General features: G+C 39.3%; 1 protein-coding gene across 1 annotated transcript in view; it reads left to right on the forward strand.

The window, feature by feature from the left end:
- Nucleotides 1-12,056, forward strand: part of MYO3A (myosin IIIA) — a gene marked incomplete at its 5' end in the record, with an annotated part of 224,003 nt that overhangs the window by 128,994 nt on the left and 82,953 nt on the right. The window contains one exon of the mRNA XM_080811651.1: nucleotides 2,417-2,564. Within this exon, the coding sequence (XP_080667777.1) occupies nucleotides 2,417-2,564 (148 nt within the window). The remainder of the gene's footprint in view (nucleotides 1-2,416; nucleotides 2,565-12,056) is intronic.

Here is a 12,056-nt window from a genome sequence, read left to right on the forward strand (position 1 = left end):
GCTGTCTGTGTACCTACCAGGAGTTGTGCGTAGATATAAGTTCCTACATTTACGCCTAAAACTTTGTTCTGCCATAAACTATACAATCTGTAGAAATCTGTATCCAAAAAAATAAAATAGCTGCCAACCCTAAGTTACCTTGCTCACATTTGCTTGCTAAGCATAAAAGACCATTTTATACACATTTCAGATGAGTAACTCACTCTCATTTTTCCGCTAAAATACATACCACACCATAATATTATCCAAAATGCCTCAGAGAGTGTCCATTATTCCTCCATGTTCTCAACTCTGGATCCCTCAGAATTGCTTCTTGCCTCCCTGTAGCCTATCTGACTGGGTCTGCAAATCAAATCCAATTTGCCCATTAGATTTAACAGTCAAGATAGTTTGTATGTTCATGTGTAGCCATCTATAGGATGCCACACTTTCAGATGAACATGGAAACATTCGAGAATTTTCAGTACCAGTATATTCCACAGCCTCATTGTGTTAGTTACCATCTGCACGTCTGGCCCCTCAGTGGTACCCGGAAGAGTACGACCCAAACAGGCGATCTGCTGAAAATTCAGCTAGAGCCTAGTCACTCCTTAGTCACTTTCCTTTCCATACAATAAAGGAAGCTATCCAAATCTTAGATTTTTAAAATTTTTTACAGAAAGTTTAAGAAACTAAAATAGGACCATTCAAATAGTTTAGTTCAATCTGGAAAGATTTACATTTAAGATTTCGAAGAGCCTGCATTCTGTGCCGGGCTCTGCCACTAACTTGTTGCGCGGCCCTGGGCAAGTCACTGCCTTTCTGTGCATCTGTCTTCTTCAGCCTGTTCAGTAAAGGCGTGGAATGACAAGTCCGTGGTCTTAATTGTTGGCAGGTAACTTGGAGCCTTTTAAGAATCTCTTGAAAACTATGTTCTTCACTCCAGAATAAAAAATGGACACCTACCCACCAGAATATGGTGCATGATTGTGACTCCAGACCCTTGATGGTCAGTAGCAGATCCCAGTTTAAGAATCCCTGAACAAGGTCAACTCCAAGGTCCTCCTGGTTCTAACACATTATTAGACAAGTTAAATATCTATCTCAGTGGGATCCTGTGGGACAGCAGTTTTTTTAAAGAATGATAATTTTGACTAAACCAGCAAAAATTTATACTCACTCTTCATAAATAGGAATTTTCCGAAGTACTTGGATAGCTTTCCGTTTGTCCATCCCGTCACAGGGTTCTGGAACTTTGCATTCTAAGTTCAGTCAGTTCTTCCAAATGCAGAGAATATACTTCACTTCTCAGCATGCAGCTGACAGCAGTCATTTCCAAATCACTTCCTCACACAGCACCAAGAGTTAACCTAGGTTACATAAATAGTGAATACAGAGAGATGTCTATACTCTTCTCGATTTTTTTTTCAAGTAGGCTCCACACTGGATTTGAACTCGTGACCCTGAGATCAAGACCCGAGCTAAAACCACGAGTCTGACGCTCAACCCGCAGAGCCACCCAGGCACTGCTATTCTCTCCTTTTTAAATTGACATGAAAGTAACTTTGCAATACATATATTTCTTGGGGGAGGGGTAAACTTTTGACCAGGTATCTAACTTTTAATGAACAGAGAGGAATTAATTATTATGGAGGAACAGGAAAAGCATGCATTTGGAATATTTAATTATAAAATAGTTATTTAGGGTGCCTGGGTGGCTCAGTTGGTTAAGCATCTGCCTTTGGCTGTAGTCAAGATCCTGGAGTCCTCGGATTGGCCCAGGTCTGGCTCCCCGCTCAAGCAGAGAGTCTGGCCCCTCACCCTGCTCATGCTCTGTCTCTCTCTCACTCTCTCTCAGATAAATAAAATCTTTTTAAAAAATAATAAAATAATATTTAACTGCATTTTAAAGTATTTGATTATAAAATAAATCCAAATATATTTATATCTTTCTCCAGGTTACTGTTTATTCTATATTAAATAATTATGAATGAATAACTCAAAAGTAAATATTGATTCTTTAAAAGAGGTAAATATTTTTAGCAACATGTTTTAATTGTCCTAAAGTGGAAGACTAAAGATACTCTTACACAGAATTTTTACTTTTCTGCTATAATTTTTACTGAACATAATTTTGCTGTGTTCGGAGTGCTGGCCAGGTTTTCCCTATGATTCAGGACTTAGGGCTATGATCTTACACCCATGAACCTCCAGGAGATAGTGAAGGAGCTGTGTCTGTAGTACAAGGCAAATCGTGTATCTTTTGTATATTAAAGTTAATGCTACCTACTTTATATTCATTGGAGAAATTTTCACTCTCCGTCTTGGTAGTATTTTTTTAACTAAATCACAAAAGTATCCTTGAAGATACCCTGCTATACATTCCCTCTTGAGAAAGTAAGTAAGAACTCAAAATCCTGCCTCTTTAATTTTCCAGTGAGAATGGTGATGAACTAAGCATCGGCATTCTGGATATATTTGGCTTCGAAAATTTCAAAAAAAATTCCTTTGAGCAGCTGTGCATTAATATTGCAAATGAACAAATTCAGTATTATTTCAATCAACACGTGTTCACCTGGGAACAGGTAAGTCAAGCCACTATAGAGAGGCATGCCTGTGTATGTGTTATATGCAGAATTCTACCAACGAAGCAGGACTTCACAGTTTTCAAACCTTAAACAGATAGGCAAAGGAAAGATTTTCTTTTCTCTGTGCCTGTAGTAAAAACAAAAACAAAACCAGAAAACAAGTATAATTTTGTTGTGTCTCAAAGTGTGCTACTGACTGTCCTCCATTGAAAATGAATGCACCCTGCCGGAAAACCTAGCAGGTCTGAGCCTGTGTAAACAAAGAAGTTTCCTTTGGAAATTTAAGGAAGCAGATGTGTCCAACTGTTCCTCTTTCTGTAGACTGCATAGCTGAAATTCTGTGTGAGATTTAAATATCCGTCTAAAATGCATTAAACTTCAGAATTCCCGTAACTAGGCAACAGAACACAAGATAATGGGTTTGATGCAAATGCCACGAAATGGCAATTTTGTCAGGGTACAACGTGTAATTTATGATTCAGCTTCAAAAATCAGAGACTTACTTGAATTGCATTTGGCAAAGCTGTAGTATTGAAATGATTTAAACTATTTTATCAGGCCTAAGAGAAGCCGTCGTATTTTATATCATTTCGTTTATCATTGGGCTCCCTTTAATAGTATGAAATTGTTTTGTGCTTACAGATTAGAACCAAAGTTTTTATTTAAATTTGAGATAAATTAGAGGGACATAAACCTCTTTCAATTCAAAATAGGTTTATTGAGAATTTACTTTAGAATTGCATTGTGAAAACACTAGCACTAAAAGAAAACATTTAGATCTTGACATTTCTTGGGCCCATAAAAAAAAGGAAGGGGGACAAAAATATAAGATTTTATCTGTGTTTGCACAGCTTTCATCTACCCCAGGAGCTGGTCCACCAAATATTCATTCCTTCTCTTCTTTCTCATTCTCTGTCTCTGGCTTTGTCTCTGTCTCTCTCTGCTCTCTGCTAGTGCCGTCCCTCAGTCTAGATAAATAATGAAATCTTTAAAAATCATTAAAAAAAAAAAAAAAAGCCCTTCTCCAACTTGCTTGTCTCTTAGCCATGGCCTCTCTCTTCCCTTCACAGCCAAACTTCTTGAAAGCATGTTTGGTATTCATTGCGCTGGATTGATTTCTGCCCCACCAGCATTCACTGAGTTTGTAGCATCTGGCTCTGACATCCCCTGCCCTACTGGAATGGGCCTTCCTAATCTCATCAGTCATTATTTGTATCAGAAACATTTTAGTCTCTACGTTATCAGCCTTTCTGTAATTTTCAATGTGGTTGGCAGGTTCGTGTTTCTGGAAGACCCCTCCTTTGGCATCCCAAATACCATCTTTCTGTTACTTTTCCTGTACCATCCCATAGATGAGTAGTTCTCAATCCTGGCTCCAAATTAGAATGACTTGGGTAACTTTGTAAAATCCCAGTGCCCAGACCCTCTCCCAGACCAGTTAAATCAGGTCTCTTGGGATGAGACCCAGGCATCAATATCTTCTAAATTTTCCCACTCTGTTCCAACATACAGCCAAGGTTAGGAATTACTGTCCTAAATGCTAACTGCCCTGAAGTGTTCTGTCCTTGACCCTCTTATACTCTTTCCATTATTTCAGTCATCCCATTCATGCTGGTAATGCTCAAGCCCCCATCTCCCACCCATCCCACTTTTTGAATTCCTGGCCTCCATTTAAGCTAGTTTCCAGAACTTTATCCAGAACTGAACTTGTCATCTTTCTTCTTCAGTGAGTGACATCTCTGTCCACCCACTTACTCATGCCAGAATGTCGTGTTACATTTCATTTCTCATTACTGAAATCCAGAAAATTAATGTGACTAGTTCATGTTCTTCCCTCCTCTATGCTCCAGTAAAAATATTTGGTTTATAATTCTGCCTTTCTCACTAGGCTGCAAACTCCTTGAGGTCAGGGATTATGTTTTAATTAATTTTGTATCTTCAGAGCCCAATGTGCAGCGAGTGCTCGATGAATATTCATTAGATTAGTGTCATCTTGCTTTAATGCCTCACAGTGTTCACAGAATCCTTTATAACCAGAGCCTGAAATAAGTAAATTTTGTCTGTTTGTTTGTTTGGACTTTTCGATAGGCTTCTATTAGAATTACCTCCCTCGTGGAACTGGGTACCTCCTCGTGTATTTCCTGTCTGATTAATTAACAGCCTGTCTTGGGAGATCTCTGTGATTCTTTTCTTTTGGGATTGAGGTTAGAACCTTGTTTCATTGGAACTAACCTTTAAACCAATGTACATATTTTCTTTTCTTTTTTTTAAGGTTTTATTTATTTATTTGACAGAGAGAGAGAGAGAGAGACTGCAAGAGAGAACACAAGCAAGGGAAGTGGGAGAGGGAGAAGCAGGCTTCCTGCTGAGTAGGGAGCCTGACGTGGGGCTCGATCCCACGACCCTGGGATCATGACCTGAGCCAAAGGCGGAAGCCTTATGACTGAGCCACCCAGGCACCCCCATAATTTTCAAAAATTATTTGCTTTTCCCTTTTTATAGGTTGTTATATTTTACAGTGCACTTTGATTGATTGTCTTGAATTTTATCCATGATTCTAATGCTCTTAATGCTTTTTGCCTTTGGGCTTGCTACAAATGAAACTATTCTGGAAGGCTCTTTTAAATATCCTTGAGAGACTTTCAAAACAAAAAACTCAAAATTGCCCCCAACAGATTAAAATTTCAAGTAGAATCCAAGCCATTCACAATCCTTTCAAGTGCCTTCCTGGGGTAACTACCCCAGAATCCCTGCTTCCTAATCTTATGGGCCAGGCATTGGCAGCTGAGTGATCCGGTTGTTGATGTGCGATCCGCTGGATATGGGATTAGTCAGGGAGTCTCTAGATTTTACATGTGCATGCGCATGTTTGTTTTGTTTTGTTTTGTTTTTCCCCACGCTGTCACTTCTCTGCGAATGCAGAAATTGTAACTGAGAAATGCTAACTACAGCTGCGTGTTGTAGCTATCACAGATCGGGAATGCACTTATTCTGGGGTGCCTGGGTGGTTCAGTGGGTTAAGCCTCTGCCTTCAGCTCAGGTCATGATCCTGAGATCGAGCCCCATATCGGGCTCTCGCTCAGCGGGGAGCCTGCTTCCCCCTCTCTCTAGCTGCCTCTCTGCCTACTTGTGGTATCTCTCTCTCTCTCTCTGTGTCAAATAAACAAAATCTTAAAAAACAAACAAAAAAGAATGCACTTATTCCGATTTCTGTAAGTGAGAAACAGCTATTAAGCCAAAACATTAATTAAAGTCATGGTCACACTTTCTTGGTCCAATATAATCATAGGTTTGACCCGAGAGCGCCTTAATTTAATAATGCCGTTATTGCTTATCGATAAGACATACCATTCTCGATTTTATGGACATTCAGATAATCTGGGCAGTCTGAGCAAGACAGAAGCCTCAGGCAATACCTTCACAGATGAAACAGCTTCTGGTTCTATTTAAACCAACAGACATTATCTCTACAGACAGTCCTACGACATTGGAACCTTTATTTATGTTCCAATGAGCATATATAGGGAAAAGGTTTCCTTGTTTAGCCCGAGTTAACTGATAGGTCATATACAGGACACTCCTGTGTATTATTTGTATTTGTAATGTATTAATTAATTAATTAATTAATAATATGGGACACTCCAGCAAAGTTGGTTATAAAGTTATTTTGAGTATCGTTTTCCCATTACTTCCTTTTTGTTGCTGTTAATGTTACCATTGAGAGAACCTGTGCCAGATGTGCAGGGCTGGCCAGGGCTTGAACTCACAACCCTGAGATCAAGATCTGAGCGGAAATCAAGAGTCCAGACTCCTGAGCCACCCAGGTGCCCCTCCCCCATTACGTTCCATTAAAATACAAACAAAAACCATAAACAGAAGGTTTTCTGTTGACTCTACCTTGGGTTTCTTCCTCCACGGAACACCAGAAGCCTGGGCTTTAGGCTAAGGCTGCAGCAGAGCCCCACCTAGCCCTTCCTCTGCCTTCCGGGTTAGGCATCTCTTGCTCCACTGTATCTGGGATGCCCGTCGTCCCCTACCCCACCCCTGGTGCCATCAGGTTGTCCCAGATAAAGTCCCCAAAGAGGGCCTTTCTAGAGCAAATGAATGGCCAATTACCATTTTATTTTAGGATGCAATTTTAAAAAATGATTCCTGCCGGGCGCCTGGGTGGCGCAGTGGGTTAAGCCTCTGCCTTTGGCTCAGGTCATGATCTCGGGGTCCTGTGATCGAGTCCCGAATCAGGCTCTCTGCTCCGTGGGGAGCCTGCTTCTCGTCTCCCTCTGCCTGCCTCTCTGCCTACTTGTGATCTCTCTCTGTCAAATAAATAAATAAAATCTTTTAAAAAAATAATAATAATAACCAATAGACTACAGTAATATCAATAATCAATAGACTAAATTTTTAGTGAATGAATTTATGGCACTGACTTAGTCCATAGTTTGCTGGGTGGATAGTTTTCAAGAACACATAGCTCCTGAAATTTTTCTGGAGTTTGATGCTGAAGGTGCCATCCTTTTCTAGCACTAGATGTACTGTTTTAAATATATTGATTTTAACAAAATTTAAAGGGACATTTTATATCTAAAAACAATGGTCTGAAAATTAAATAACAGTCGCAGCCCCTGCCCCTACAAATAGACATTAAGAGTATAGTTGTAACTTTTTAATGTTCAAGATTCAAACTCTTCTAAATGAGTTGCATCTGAAAAATGTATCATTATTCTGTCAATTTTTTTAATTCGACAAATAAGGTATTCATGGGTCAGCTTTCCCTATTATATTTGTATTGGCATTATTTTGGGATGTCTACTCCCACATTTTTCCAGAAGCTTTTAGTTAGCAGCTCAAAGGGCAGCAAACAAGTAGCTCCAAGTCTGATAAGGGAGGCCTCTCTACAGTAGCCTTCACACTGAATCTGCACACTGGCTGTTAGCCAAGATTCTGCTTCTGTTTGGTTGTTTTGTTTGTTTTCTGCCTTTCTTCAATGTGAGAGAGAGGACACTGGTAGTCAAAGTGTGATAGAAAGCTTGAAGTTCTCTTCAAGTTGGAGTCAAGCTGATGCTGTAGTTGGTGGGTTTTGTCTGTTCTTTCAATCAGGCACTACGGTGTAATGATTGTGGTGTAGCACATTCAAAAGAAATGAACCCTGTTCCCTAGAAGTTTGTTTCAAATCAAGGGGAATGAACAACCAACAATTAATGAGTCACCAATGGACATCTGTTTGAGTTGAAACAAATGCCATTGTTCTTTGGAGCCATTAGGTATCCTACAAAGTGTTGTTCTAGAATCTTGAAGACTCACTCTACTTGCTTCTACTCCTACTTATACCTAAGGGGAACATTCTTATCCATTACTGGAACACATCTTCCTGGCTATTAACGGAACTAAAGTTCATTTTTAAAGTGAGCTATTATTTGTTCTGTACAAGAATGTACATATATCATTTATATATCCGCCCGTAGGTTTAAAATTAAAAGTTAGAAGTCATTTTATAAGCAGGAAACCATTTACAGCACATAATGGAAACAAGAACCGCAATTACGGCTCTGGCTTCTCTTGGAGTAAGTAATGTGTATGACTTTCCTCTCCAGCTGTTCATAGCCTAAAGTTTGAAGCTTTTGAGATGTTGAATATGGGCTCCAACACATAACTTGTGGCAATTACAAAGAACAAAAATCCATCCATTATACAGTATCTACACTTTCAACTTTTTTTTACATTACAAAGTAAAAAGAGTCAGTCATCTGATTAAAAAAAATGTGGGGGTAATTCAAAATAGATCCCTTATAAATCTCTTTAAGTTGTTTTGCTTGCAAAATGTGAATTTCTATTTCATATCCAAATTTCTTCCCCGTGAAACAAACCATATGTGTGCAGTGGTGGTAGCATTAGTCTTATTTTCGCTCTCCAAGTGATAAAGGCCATTTTATAGGCATTTTCTTTAAGCATTAAAACAGCCATGCATTTAAGAAACCTTTGATACAGCAAGGGACACCTGGGTGGCTCAGTCAGTTAAACATACGACTTCAACTCAGGTCATGATCTCGGGATTGTGGGATAGAGTCCCCCGTCGGACTCTGTGCTCAGCGGGGAGTCTGCTTGTCCCTCTCCCTCTCTCACTCCCTCCCCATTACCCCACTTGTTCTCGCTCTCTCTCTCAAATAAATAAAATCTTCAGAAAAAACAAAGAAACCCTTGATACAAAACATCTTGGTCTTTAAATGCTTAGCCAAGGTTTGGGTTACTATGTGAGATCACATACAAATGTTCCTTAAACTTCTCACATACTAAGCGAGTTTGGAAGTTGATATCCAGGTGACTGGGTCCATGTGTGGAGCATCCCTACAGCAGCTCGCAGCTCTCCTGCTGGCTCTTGGCAGGCTGCCTTCTAGGCTCCCGTATCCCCCTCATCCCTTGCCCCACACCCATGCTGCACACACAGTTCTCTTTTATCAGTGAAGTTGGGCCAGCACCTCTAATGTGATGTGAGCATTTGCGGTACTTATTTTGATAATTTGGTATTGTTTTCAAGCTTTTTAAAAATATTTTCATTATGGGGCGCCTGGGTGGCTCAGTGGGTTAAAGCCTCTGCTTTGGGCTCAGGCCATGATCCCAGGGTCCTGGGATTGAGCCCCGCATCGGGCTCTCTGCTCAGCAGGGAGCCTGCTTCCTCCTCTCTCTCTGTCTGCCTCTCTGCCTACTTGTGATCTCTGTCTGTCAAATAAATAAATAAAATCTTTAAAAAAATATTTTCATTATATAAAATAATTTTTAAAGGAATACATGATTGGGAGCATAGATCTACTCAATGACTCTAGTTTTCTTCATGTCAGGTTCAAGCCTACTATTGACAAAACTGATTCTTATAAACCAATATCTGTCACCTGCCAGTAGAATATAAATTTGTAAGATCTTTTATGACTTTTGAAGAGTTTTCAGGAGTAGGGATCCTATACAAAAACTGGCTACATTAGAATGCTCACCTGCTCAGCAGGGAGCCTCCTCTCTCTCTCTCTCTGTCTGCCTCTGCCTACTTGTGATCTCTGTTTGTCAAATAAATAAATAATCTTTTTTTTTTAAATGCTCATTAAAAAAAAGAATGTTCACGTTAACACAGTTTCCTTTTTTGTTTTTCTGAAAAAGGAAGCTGCTCTAGGAAGCACCATTTAAAACTTTTTCCCCCAAATTTCATTAAATACATGTAAAATAAAACAAGTATGTTTTATTACAAATTATCCAAAATAGTTTCTCAATAATTTACTTGCCGAATTCTGAAACCAGTGACGTGTGTCTTCCCAAGTTAATGATGTGGCTTCCCATTAACATGAATGTAAAAAATCAACAGGATCGTTGAGATCTGCTTTGGATAGAAAGCACAGGAGGAAATAGATTTCAAATCATAATTATTATTTTACATCAAGAGTTTAGATTTTTACAGCATGCATATCACTACCTTGTTTTCTTCATTTTTAGTTTTTACAAATATTTAGTTACTTCAGTGAAATGCTCCTACTAAAAATACTGGGTGTGTATAGAAAGAGTGAGTGATAAAGTGAATGTGGTAAAATACTAGCAGTTGGAGAATTGGGGGAACTTTGGGCACACGGGAGTTCTTTGTACTATTCTTGCAACTTTTCTTTACATTTGAACTTACTTCAAAATGAAAGGCAGCACAGTTTCTCTTTTCACTATCATAAAAATACTCAACTCACCTTGAGTAGTGATAGCCCCCTAAATCCTAGATTTTCAACCTTTAAAATGTTTTTCCTAGAATAGAAATTATTAGAATGAGTAACTTCTTCTCAATGGTTTCTTTCCTCTGGGGGCAATGTTTCCATAAATGTGAACACTCATTGAGCAGTTGGTGAGTAAGAATTCTTTTCCTAAAAGGCAGACATCAAGGGATAAATGTGTTTATCTGGCTTCCTCCCCCCACCCCCACCCACCCCTTGCACATGTCCCATCAGCGGAAGGTTTATGCATTCATTCATTAAGTTTCACAACACATTCAGGCAGTTTGGATATTTTGAAATGTTTGAACCAAAAGAAAGTTAAGTAGATCATCTATATATGACAGATAAAAATGACTCCTTGTGACTTACTCAAAGTCACAGTCTGGTGAAATAGAGCCAGGACCAGAATCTGGAAGTTCTGCTACATATCTGGGGTTCTTCTCACAAACAAACAAATAAGCAAAGTTGAGAAGAACCAGGGACCTAAAAAAATAATATTTCATGCGGAAGAAAAGGGTGCTCCGTTGAGTTGAAAGAAAGAGGAAGAGAGAGAGGAAGGAAGGAAAAGAGAGAGGGGCAGTCTTTTCACATGAAAGGCCAAGGGGCTTCCACATAAGTCAGGAAAGAAGGAAGCTGGAGAGAGCATCAGCACTGGGGCACCGGTGTTGGTAGCAGAGACTGGGACCCTGGAGGAAGCAGAAACCATCTGAAAAGAAGGACATGGGACTAAGGAAACAATTGAAAAAGAAAATATAGCACCAGCAAAGAAATCCTAGGATGCGACTTCAGGGTTACAATGGGAAGGCAGAGAGACTATTCGCTGTGCCCTAAAGGACTGGGACTCTACCTTTTTGTCTTCATGACTACCTTAACCAGGCCCACCTTCTCTTAAACACATATAGTAGGTGTTCCATGGATGTCTGAGGAATGTCAGTATGTGCCATCTTCTGCAGTGGTCTATCCAGAATGCCACAAACCTAAATGGAATCCTGATATCATCCCTTGATATAAATCCTGTGTCAAGTGGACTGTCCTTTTAAAAATAAAAGAGATACTGAAATTTGACTTCCAAACAGCAAACACAAGAATAAATATTGACAATCATCTATACCAGCTGTTTAAAATATTTCTAGATTCTTAAATAGTTGAAACTATGGAGCAGTGTAGACTCACCTATGACCTCATTTCATAGGTATAAGTTCAGTGAAAGACTCCATGGCCCCCTGTTGCTACATATGCCCACCTTTCATAAAAGAAAAATATCATTTGAGCCAGATTCCTTGTTTGAAACCCTGGTGATTTCAGGAAAATCTTCTGGAAACTTCATACTTAGATCAAACTACTAGATGGTAGTAGAAAGTATTCTCCCACGGTTTAACGATGAGGCGGTGCTGATGCAGCCTGCCTATTTTCACAAATATGTGAAAATTAAACAATGTATTCCTGAGCAACCAATGGGTCAAATGGAAATGGAAAGAAAAAATCAAAGTACCGTGAGACAAATGGAAATGAAAACACCATATACCAAAACTTAGGGCATGCAGCAAAGGCAGTTCTAAGAGGGAGTTTGTAACAATAAACACATATATTAAGGGAAAAAAAAGATCTCAAATAAATAAATTGAACTTTATACCTCAGTGAACTAGAAGAAACAAGCTAAGCTCAAAGTTAGAAGGAAGGAAATAACAAAGATCAGAGCAGAAATAAATGAAGTAGAGACTGAAAAGACAATAGAAGAGAACAGTGAAACCAGGAG

Source organism: Martes martes (assembly GCF_963455335.1).
Source record: "Martes martes genome assembly, chromosome: 8".
Taxonomy (NCBI): domain Eukaryota; kingdom Metazoa; phylum Chordata; class Mammalia; order Carnivora; family Mustelidae; genus Martes; species Martes martes.